General features: G+C 41.0%; 1 protein-coding gene across 4 annotated transcripts in view; it reads left to right on the top strand.

Annotated features, from left to right (window-relative positions):
• The first annotated feature begins 1,443 nt into the window (after positions 1-1,443).
• ABCC5 (ATP binding cassette subfamily C member 5) overlaps positions 1,444-11,649 on the top strand; it is a 106,221-nt gene continuing 96,015 nt past the window's right edge. The window contains exons 1-2 of one of the 4 annotated variants that reach the window (XM_075861874.1): positions 1,444-1,661; positions 2,878-3,052. In XM_075861874.1, the coding sequence (XP_075717989.1) occupies positions 2,924-3,052 (129 nt within the window). In that variant the 5' untranslated portion in view covers positions 1,444-1,661; positions 2,878-2,923. Of the gene's footprint in view, positions 1,662-2,176; positions 2,237-2,877; positions 3,053-11,649 lie in introns of those variants that run through there. The other 3 variants (XM_075861873.1, XM_075861871.1, XM_075861872.1) reach the window with 3 other exon arrangements.

The following is an 11,649-nucleotide window of genomic DNA, read 5'->3' as shown; positions in this document are numbered from 1 at the left end:
GACGGAAAAATAAAAGTTAGAGCTCTTTAAATCAGACGATGGAAAAACTAGAAAAAATTGCTTGGTAATTAAAGAGGCTCTGTCACCAGATTATAAATGCTCTATCTCCTACATAATCTGATTGGCGCTGTAATGTAATGTTATTTTTATGCTAATTACTTTCTTATTGCCCAAACTAGGAGTGTTTTTACTTTTTGACCAAGTGGGCGTTGTACAGAGGAGTGTATGAGGCTGACCAATCACTGACCATACATTTCCCTCCATTCATGTCCATTTGTATTCACTGCACAGCGTGATCTCGCGAGATCACGCTGTGCTGTCACATACACCCACATTAACTTTACTAAAGTTTCTTGAGAGTGAATAGACATTGCCTCCAGCCAGGATGCGATGTCTATTCACACTGCCGACACTTCGGTAAAGATGACGCTGTGCTGTCATTCATAGCATGATCTCACGAGATCACGATGTGCAGCGATTAAGTCCCACACAAACTTTACCGTTGTGTCAGGATTGTGAATAGACATCGCATCCTGGCTGGAGGCAATGTCTATTCACTCTCAAGACACTTCAGTAAAGTTAATGTGGGTGTATGTGACAGCACAGCGTGATCTCACGCTGTGCTGAGTACAAATGGACATGAATGGAGAGAAGTGTATGACACTGATTGGTCAGCATCATACACTTCTCTTTACAACGCCAACTTGGTCAAAAGTTAAAACACGCCCAGTTGTATATTAAGAAAGTCATTAGCATAAATTCAAAATTGCTCATAACTTGCTCAAAAATGATCGTTTTTCAAAATAAAAACCACTGCTGTTATCTACATTACAGCGCTGATCAGATTATGTAGGAGATAGGGCACTTATAATCCGGTGACAGAGCCTCTTTAAGGCCTAAAATAGGCTGGTCACTAAGACTTTAATTTAGGGGTACGGTGTCTAAATTAATTTAAAGGCCTGTTCAGGGGTCTGATTAATATTGGGGTCTGGTTTTCTCATTCCAATGTTTGGTACCTGGGCCAGCAATTTCTAGTTACGCACCTGCTCCCTAGCCCAGGCTATTGAAGATTTTTGAATTTGTTACTTTATTAAATTTAGGTTGATGAAGAATTAGGACTCCAAATGACTATTTCTGCCTATATTATGGTGTAGAATAGACCTTTAATTAATGGATCAGCAAATCTAAGCTGTGGGCTATAAAGATGATAACATGTCAGAATTACAATAGTGGTTCTGGCAGCACAATAAGAGGGACCGTCACACCCAGGCCTAAAATGGCCTCACTCATATCTCCACACAGAACGTTCCAGAGGGTGCTGCCGCAGCACGAACGTGGGGGCGTGGCTCCGGCAAGAGGCCATCCCACGCTTCTCTTTGATAGCACAGTGACGCCTCTACTAGGCCAAGCGAATCCTGGGAGTTGAAGTCTTTAATTAGCATTTCTCCGAAGCTGTTCAGTTATACAAGAACTACATTTCCCGTCTACCAACGAACTACAGCCAGCCTCTACTGACACTGAGCAGGCGCAGTGCATTTCTCCCTGGACTCCCCCGCCGCCCGGCTGCTTGTTTTGCTGAGTTGAAGAGCCGCAGTGGAAGAGACAGGACCGGAGCTTGTAACAGCACTGAACCCCAGCTACCTGCGCTCACAACCTGCCAGGTAACGGGGCTCCTTAGCGTCACCGACGTTTAGAGGAGAGTGAATTTGAATGAGCTGTATGAGGGCGCAGTCAAAGTTACCCCCATATTCATTCCTAGCGTCAGAAGCTCTCCCATTGTCATTCGACACCTGAGGCTCTAGGAGCAGAACACAATAGTCATGAGTCTGACCGTTAACGGCCCGCCGCCTTCCTGACGCAATGTCGGCCTTTATTACTAGACAGAGGTGACATTGCTGGTGCTATTCTTCTAATCCGGTTACCTCACACAGTCGGCAGTTTTAGCAACCGAAGGAGCGAAGTGACCGCTTCCTGAGAGATATATTCTGACCGCGTCCTCTAGAGATGCTGCTCGGTCCGGCTGCAGGGTGTTCGGCTCTTGCTGTGCCGCTTCCCTTTTTTTTGTTTGTCTGTCTAATTTTTATACCGGACTCTAGGGGGCGTACTTAGCATATCGCTGGTTCCTTTCTCTTCGCACAGTGCAGGTGGGGGTGGCATACTGTATGCTGGTATTGTTATATAGTTATTACTGGCACTGTAGTTGGCAGAGCTGCCGCACTGATCCGCAGAGATACAGGTATTTATGAAGACTGCAGCATGAAGCGCGATCCCTGGGCTCTGATAAGGAGGAGATGCCGGGTATTCATGGACTTGTGCTAGATTGTGTGGCCTTGTTTCAGTGGAAGGTGACTGAGCTGGAGGCCTTCATTAACCGAGCTATAACTACAGGTCTTGATATTCCATGGTCTTCAGGCACTACAAGTATTTAGTCTTAAAATAAGAAAAAACTTGAAGTGATCAGTAAATAATTTAGTGTTAAACTTCCCATTTCTCTATATGAACAACTTCTGATCTAAGACTAGTGCTGGCCATAACCATTGTAACCGGTGTAATATCAATGGCTTGTATTCTGCCAACCCTGATGCGTCTATTCTGCTCCTATTTTTCCTTTTTATACTGATCCGCCTGCTGCTTTTTCTCCAACCAACGTATGATGTCATGATTCAAGCTATGCAGGCAGAAATGAAATGAAGCCATTCTAATAGAATCCCTCGATTCGTTCTATCAGCCCCCACTTATTGCAGACTTGCCCGGGCATGTGCATAGTTTTGGATAAGCATGTGACCAGGGGCAATGAAATGACTAGTCAGCTGGTTTTAGAGGAGTTAATGGTGATGCGAACTTTTATTAAGTAAACATTTTATTTTTGTTTTCCAGTTTTAGTGAACGCTGAGTCTCTAGAGGCACTCAATGCTAAGAGAAGATGAAAGATTTAGATCTAGGAGTCGAATATGTCATACCCAGCATTGGGTACAGAAATGTTCGAGAGCAAACCAACCAAGATGAGAAAAAAGAGCAAGAGGACTTCAGATATTCCAAAGCAAAATCACCGGTTAGTTTGACTTCTATTTTGGTTTTGTAATAATTTTGGTCACCATCTTCTAACGTATAATAAAAGATATGTATGTATATATTTCGTTTGGAAAACTTAATAATTGATCACAATTATAATTATATATAGATTTATTTTAAGAGGGAGGATTGTTTCCTGGTATTGTGGTTGCCACAATCCCATAAAGGGTGCAGCATCAGGCTTGTGGCAGCCACAATCCCATAAAGGGTGCAGCGTCAGGCTTGTGGCAACCACAATCCCATAAAGGGTGCAGCATCAGGCTTGTGGCCTTCGGTACATAGTGCATTATGTTTAGAGAACACAAAGGAATAGTTATACTCTTACGCTACGTATCAAAGCAAAATAAAAAAACAATATTAAATAATGGCATGATCTACGTGCAAATGGATTGGTTTACCAGCCGTTTCTGAAAATCTCTTTTGTCCTTTGTTGTTGTTCTTGTCCGTTTGGGTCACTGTTGTAAAATATTTAATTAGATCTTCTCCATATTTATCATTCTGCATACTTACCAGTCTATAAAAATGACTTGCCTACTGTTTTCTTAAATTCGACAAAAGCGAAAAGATTGAAGAAAGGCAGTATCACTAGTTTTCCATAAGCTAAACATTTGATGGGCCGAACATGTTCAGCATTATTGAATAAACCCCCCCCCCCCATATGTATCCTGTCACACTGATCTTTGTTTAAGGGTCACACAATAGTATTTTGTTTCTTTACAACTGGTTTGGTTTCAGTGTGCTTAGGGGCATGGAAAATTAGAGAATGTTTGTATTGTTGAAACTCTATTGTTGACCCCATGAGGGTTTATATTAATGACTGCGCACCTATATATTTATCAGGTATGGTTTTGTTTTGTTTTTTAGTTTTCCCAGCCTAAGTATGTAAATAAGATGACTGCTTCACATAAAAGGAATGTATAACGCGCACAAACACACTCAGGCGTACGGTTAATTCCGAACATCCGCCTACACCCAAGTGTGATATTTAATAACTAGGTAATCACATGATTGGGCCATCATAATTAATGTTAATAGAGGAACAGTTAGAAAACCAGTTCTTTGTGGTCTGCAGATAGGAAACAGCCCATGAATGTTGGTAGCAGATGGTGCTTGAGAAATGGCACCTATTCCAGGTTTCAGTGACGGAGCAAGAATAGTACAGCAAACCTTCATCTGCATTCCTGATAAACTGAAGAATGTTAAGCTGTTGACTGGGAAGGAAGAGTTCTCCAAATGGCAGTACAGTATTATTGAGGTAGAAAAACCACAACGAATGCACGGCACCTTGTCACTGATGCCTGTAAAACCAACCGTACCAAAATAGAGGCATAACTTCAAAGCCCTTCACAACAAAAATAAACCGGGACAAGAAGAATCTTAGCGCTCATCTACACTTTAAAAAGAAAACTTCAATACATAGCATATGATCATGACTAACCACCGTCACAACTGGTGGAAACAAGCTAAAGGTGGTGTCGTAGAGATCACCTGTCTTACTTTCAGCTGTAGTTTACCATTCAAGACCTGTCTGCTATAACAGCACCTCTTCACCCAAATGTTAAAAACAAACCGCTTCACATATTAATTTGTAATGGAGTAGTCTTCTACTTAACCAGTCAACTACAGGTTTACACCCCTGCTCTGTCTGCTCATCTGCCTATTGTGGATCAGCACTCAAAGCGAAGACCATCTACATGATGTGTACATAGGAAAATAGCAATGTTTTTATACCCACTCTGGTAAAACATGCACCAGTCTAAAAAAATAAGAGATTGGTAATCTGGTTTACAGCAGTTGTCCAGGAGCCAGCGTGTTTTTAAAAAACCCCAAAAACAAATACTTAAAAAAACAAACCAAAAAAAACAACCCCTATAATATACTTATCGTTTCAACTGCAGTGGATCTTCATAGTCTAATGCGTTTACTAGCCTACCATGATGTAATGTCACACAGACGAGTGAACCGTAACTGCCCAATAGCTTAAATTTCAAGTAATGGTAGCGATGGGACAGAAAAATTCTGATTTTATTTTTCAGATTCTTTTCGGCTCCAGGGGTTTTGGAGAAGGACCATATGCCCAACAGCCGTTTTGAAGGAGGTTTCCTGGGGTTTTAGAAATGTGGTTAAAAAGGCCAACTTTGTCCTAAACCTTCATAATGTTCAGACCACAAAAACGGGTTCTTGGCCGAAGCTTTCACTGCCGTTTTGTTTGTTACGTGTTGATTGCTCCCTGCAGTATTATCTAAGTCTTGTATGGAGGTTTCTATAAGACACACATCCTCTCTGTACGGACTGTAATTTGTAGGACTAGACATCGTAGGCTTTTACCCACTTATATAATCCCAGAGGACCACTTGATAAGGCAGCCTTGTTCCAACATTCGTGTATACTGTGCAGAGGCAACAAAGGGTTTGGTGCTAACATTCAAGACAAAAATCCTTGTACCCATCCTGTCAGCCATGTAAGCAGGCGGTTTTGCTGTAGCAGACTGGGAAATGGCGGGTGTTACATGCTATTCACAGGGTGAATTTTCAGCCATCAATCCATTTCTAGGTATATATTACATACCCATTGGCCAGACCTTTTTAGAAATCTTAAGATATTTAATTGTACCAATGAGAAAGATGTGCCTGCCTTATTCTCCCACTCGTATTCCTCTCTGCTGTGACTCACAGTTGTGGTGATTGAAGCCGTGCTGGAATCCAGTCATATTACTCATATGTGAGCCTAAAGAGTCATCCGTTTATTTACAATGATAATGGAGATGACCTTGTTACATTAATGCTGGTTTACTGATCTGTGCCTTCTCAGAGCTTTGTTGTTCACAAGGAAAACCCATATACATTTATTATTATTAGGTAAAATAACACCATATTCAACAAGCAGCTGTCTTTCTACCAAGCAGTGGAGGCAGTCATGTTGTACTTCTGTAACATTTATGTTTTTCGATGTCCATCAAATAGGTTCTGTGCCACTTAAATGGTGATATCTGCGAATCCTAGGGCAGATTAAGGATAACATAAATATATTTTATGATTTAGTTCTCTATCCAAAAGCACTTGTGCAACTCAAAGACAGATCTCCGATATAGCTTAAAGTTAAGCACAAGGAGCCTGTATCACAAGGGGAGAGATGCGAGCTTATGACCGCTATAGCTGTTAATGTGGACTTTAGGACTCTTTCACACAGCAGTATTTTGCTTCAGTATTTGTAATCCAAAACTAGACCGAAAAAATATAATAGACAGATTTGTAAGTCTTTTCATGATTTGGAACCAACTGGTTTTGGCTTTCACATACTGATGCAAAATACTGCCGTGTGAAAGGGGCCTGAAGGTTATATTAGTCTAATGACATCCTCTGATAATAACGTACGTGGAACCTAAAATGGATACTAACTTTTCAAACCACTGATGCTAATCTAATCGTATACCTGATATACATCAACTTTGTCATTTACTTACTGTTAAAATTTAGCCTCTTTATCCATGCAAATTCTGTGTGAAGCTACTGCCACTAGGTGTCTCCCTTCCTGTAATCTGCTGTTCACCACCTGTTGTCAAGCAAAATCCGTCCCTAGTTCTTCTGCTTTGATAAGTAAAAGGCTGTGCAAACAGAGGACAGTTCACGTTTTATTATTTTGGTGGCGATGTACTATAAAAAAGCATTTCTCATAAAAATGCATAAAAGTAGATTTTTGTATTTATTTTTTTTCGTGCAGGTTATTTTCTTCACCCAACGAACACTATTCTCCTCTATGTATCTTAATCAATGTGACTGCTCAGGAATATTTATTTATGTCCTGTCCATTACTTCCTTTATCAGCCTAGATCAGGGTTAGATAATTTCCTAGAACAAAATAGTATTAGCTCCTATGTGTAGAATTTTTTTCCGTCCCTTGGTTGAACTTGATGGACATGTGTCTTTTTTCAGCCGTACTAACTATCTAACCTCCTCTATGCTGACAACTGACTGGTCTGCAAGTGACCTCACCTACATTGTTGACCAACATTTAATGTGATTGCTCAGAACAAGTCTACAAGATCCAGCATGAGCACTTAGTCTAAGATCATTGCCAGTCATTTGTATCTAATTAAAATTTTATTAAAAACTGCTTAACGAGACGCTAAAAAGATATGTTCTTATCTTTTTAGCATCTCGTTAAGCAGTTTTTAATAACATTTTGATTGAATAACCTCGACAAAATATTATAACGTGTAACTAAGCTTTCAAAAAACTTCTGACGTGTCATAGTTACCTGTCAGAAGTTTTGGTCCTTGTGGGTCTGAGCACTGAGACCCCCACCAATGGCTAAAACAAAGTGGTGGAGTAGCCCGGGTGAGTGCCTAGCCGCTTTAGTTTCTGATCGGCTTTTCTCAGAAAGCCAAGCAATTGGTGTACGGGCTCAATAGAAAGTTTAAGCCCATACACCGTTAACTCGGCTTTCCGAGAAAAGCCGAACAGAAACGAAGCGGCACAGCTCACCCGAGCCCTTCTGCTGCTCCGTTTTAGCTATCGTGGGGGTCTCAGTGCTCGAACCCCACCGATCAAAACTTCTGACATGTCAAGTTTTTTTGAACGTTTACTTACCCTATAAGTGATAATTTATTAAAACTAGATGTAGTGACCATTGCTCTTTTATGGCACAGACATTGCTTTTTTGGTTACATGCAAAATACATGAGGCAAATTTTAGTGACCGCTCCTGTAGCCTGTCCTCACTGGTTGTAATTGTGGCCAGTCTTGCTCAGCGACCGTGTTCTCAGTACTGGTTCTGTACCGTGGTTGTCCTCCGTGTTGGTTTCTCAATGCGCAGCGGGCAGTATTACATCTACAATACTTTTGGCAGTTTAGAACCTGGCATTGTGCTGTAAAAACGCTGTACATAAGGCTTCATTCACATCTCCGTCAGGGCTCCGTTCAGGCGTTCAGTTGGAGCTTTCCGTCAGGGGGAACCCTTGAATGGAACCCTGACAAACAAACAAATCGAAACCATAGGTTTCCTTTTGCAACACCATTGATTTCAATGGTGACGGATCCAGTGCAAATGGTTTCCGTTTGCCTCCGGTGTGCAAGGGTTCCATCGTTTTGACGGGATGAATACCGTAGTCAACTACACTATTCATTCCGGCAAAACGGCGGAACCCTTGCACAACAGAGTCAAACAGAAACCATTTGCACCGGATCCATTACCATTGAAATCGACGGTGATGTAAACAGAAACCTATGGTTTCCGTTTCTTTGTCAGGGTTCCGTTCATGGGTTCCCCTGGCGGAAAGCTCAGACAGAACGCCTGAACAGAGCCCTGACTCCGATGTGAACGAAGCTTAAATTGTAAGTTGTCCGTCTGACATGACCTTGCATATAATAAAGGTTTGTTTGGAACATTTGGTTCACTAGCGTTCAGTTTTTCCTTGGGGCTGAACTGGCTGGGTGTTGGGTGGTGACTTTTCACCTACATTTGGTCATACATTGAGACTTTGTGGTTTTGTGAACTTACAATTCAGCTACAGTCATGTGGATCTGATGTGCGTGGTGACAACCCAAGACCATTCTATATTCTACATGTTTAATGTCTAATTTTCATTACTTTTAATGTCATTTCTAATACTATTTACAGCCGGCTGGTTCTTTTTTCCTTGTGTGGTCCTCTGATATTGTTGAAACGTTTTACTTGATTCGAATTAATAATAGCAGCCATTGCCTTTTCTTCTCTTGTTTGTACTGTACAAGAAGAGTGCTTGCTCATTTCTCTGGAAGTCCCCCTTCCCCCTCTTTCTTTGTCTTTACAGCTGTGTGTAGGGGTCTGCTTATGTGAGGGGCCTTTCTGCTCGTTTTTTAGTTACCACGGTTAGGACTTTGTAAAAATAAAAAAATACTGGATGCTTTTAATGTGACGTTATACTGCTTATATGTAACCGTTATTGCTTGTGTATTTGTCTCAACACAATAGTTGTCCATAGTCACGTCAATGAATGTACAAATATTATAATTTTTTTATATACTGTAATGTTTTTTTTATATTCTATTTGTTATATCACAAACATATGGTTTGTTAGGGCTAAAAAACAACAACTAAACCCTGAATATTTGTCCTACTATCTTCAGTTATTAACCTATTTAATGTTCACACGTTTCTCTGCCTCCTACCCTATAATGTTTATCATACAGAAGCAAAGATTTGTATTGTACCCTAAACAAAACAAGCCATCAACTCTAAGTGGATTTTATATATCCAATAGTGTGAACGGGTGGAAGGATAGGGTTAATCAGGAAGTACTGGATGTACCATATTTGCATTATGTCAGCTTTTTGTAAGGGTGAGTCAGCAATGTGTGAGGCCGCTTCCCTATTTTTCCATCCTTTGGGATGATTTTGCAATGTGTCGCCGGCTGTGGCCGCATACAGCCATTGTCATCTTCCTGCATGTGATAATTGTGGCTGTTCATTGGCCAGTAACTAGTCTCTGATGTCAGTGTTTCCTATGACAACAGCTTTCTCATTGGCTGAATACCTTTTATCCCAGCTAGTAGTCCTGTCTGCCAGTTAACTAGAAGGGAAATGCTTATTGGTTGGCTTTACTTTCTGTTACTTCCTCTTTCAAAGTGCACATTTAGCAGATATGAAGGCATGTGTCTGGGTAACTGGAAGAGGTGTGTTTTTTTTTTTTTTTGTTTGTTTTTTTTTTTCTGACTTTTTTTTTTTTTTTTTGTTCTTGCAACACTCCTAATGTTAACTATATATGATGACCTGTAACTCTCTTTACTTTTAGATATGTAGACGTTACATATAAAGTACTCAAATTGCCAATGATCAGGTCTATAAAACCACAATTTTACAAAACTCTACAGAAACAAACCCTCAGCCATGAAATCCCTATCAATTTTGGCATTCTATATTATAATTTTTTATTTTTTTTTAAGGGCGTTCACAGTGCGGGTTAAATAACTAACTTAATAATTTTATAGTGTGATGTTACTAATTATGAGTACTTTTTTTTTTTTTTTCTCTTTCTAAATATTTTTTTTTAATATAACCGTTTTTGTTTAGGAAAAAGGGTTTGTCTAGTTTTACTAATATTTGTTAACATTTTATTGATCTTCCCTTTTTTTTTGTAGTCGTCCCACTAAGGCACTAGACCAGGCGATCGTTTAATGGACACCCCACTTTATTTTTTTTATTGTACCCCCCCCCCCTCATTTGTACATTGGTGTTTAAGTGGGGTGCTGTGTGTAAAAATACTTGCCGATCCCCGCATCTTGTATTTTTCTGGTCAAGCGCTGCTCATGTGATTCTCTCTCTGACTTGTCTGGAGTCACTGCTTTTGAATAAACCGGAACTCGGGCTCTCAATGCATTCCTATGGGAGCCAGAACGAGGCTCCATAGGAATGCATTGAGAGTCTTACTTCCGGTTTTCTGAACAGCGGCAATTCCAGACCAGGTCAGAATGAAGATCACGTGAGCGGCGCTTGACCCGGAAAACGACAAGATGCGGGAAACAGTAAGTATTTTTGCACACAGCACCCCACTGAAACACCAATGTACAAATGGAGGGTGAAATAAAAAAATAAAGTGGGGTGGTTCTTTAAACTCATATAATACGCTGCAATACTTCTGTATTGCAGTGTATTATGCCTGTTAGCTGAACATTGACAGGTGTTCTATTAGGCCTCATGCACACGACCATAGCCATGTGCATGGCCGTGATTCCCGGGTCAACCAGCCACAGAGTGACAGCGGCGAGCTGCCCGCAAATCGCGCGCTGTTTACATTTCTGCGGCCGTTATTTTCCATGAGCCCGGACCGCAGAAGCATTCACAGAGCGGGTTCAACAACACTATATTGTGAAAGTTCGGACTTTTACTGAAGCGACGATACCTGTTATGTTAACAAAAATTTGTTTTTTTTTATACATTGATTTAGGGGAAAAACGTAAACTTTTAATAAGTTTTTTTTGGAACATAACAAAAAACCTTATTTAACAGTTTTGTTTTTTTTTACTTTTTGGATCGCTTGCATGATATACTGCTATACTAATGTATTGCAGTATATCGTGATTCTGACAGACTCCTCTGAAGCCCTGCCGGAGGCAGAGCTTCAAATGAGTACAAAGATGGCGGACCTGGGGGCCTTTGTTAGGCCCCCATGCTGCCATAGCAACCGTTGTTACCGGCCGATCGCGCCACAGGGAGGGGGCGCGATGGCGTGTTTGAGGTGGTGTCCCCCTGATTCTAACACTTTAAATGTCGCGATTGACCGTGGCATTTAAGTTGTTAAACGGGCGGAATCAAAGTGAACTTTGATTCCGCCCGTTGCAGTGAGGTGTCGGCTGCGTGTAACAGCCGTCACCCGGTGTGTATGGTGCGTGCTCAGCCTGTGAGCTCACTGCATACTTTCCCTTTACCCTCGTCACATACAGTTACATGATTTTGTGTTAAGGGGGTTAATCCGGTATACTATTAGATCAGCATAAATTGTTTGAAAAGTTAAGGCTCTCTTACACAGTCGAATCGGGCAAACGAGCGTTCATATGAACGCTCGTTCCCGATAATTGCCCTATGTAAACAGGGCAACGATC

This window comes from Rhinoderma darwinii, chromosome 4 (assembly GCF_050947455.1).
Source record: "Rhinoderma darwinii isolate aRhiDar2 chromosome 4, aRhiDar2.hap1, whole genome shotgun sequence".
Taxonomy (NCBI): Eukaryota; Metazoa; Chordata; class Amphibia; order Anura; family Rhinodermatidae; genus Rhinoderma; species Rhinoderma darwinii.
This window is presented reverse-complemented; position numbering and strand designations above follow the sequence as displayed.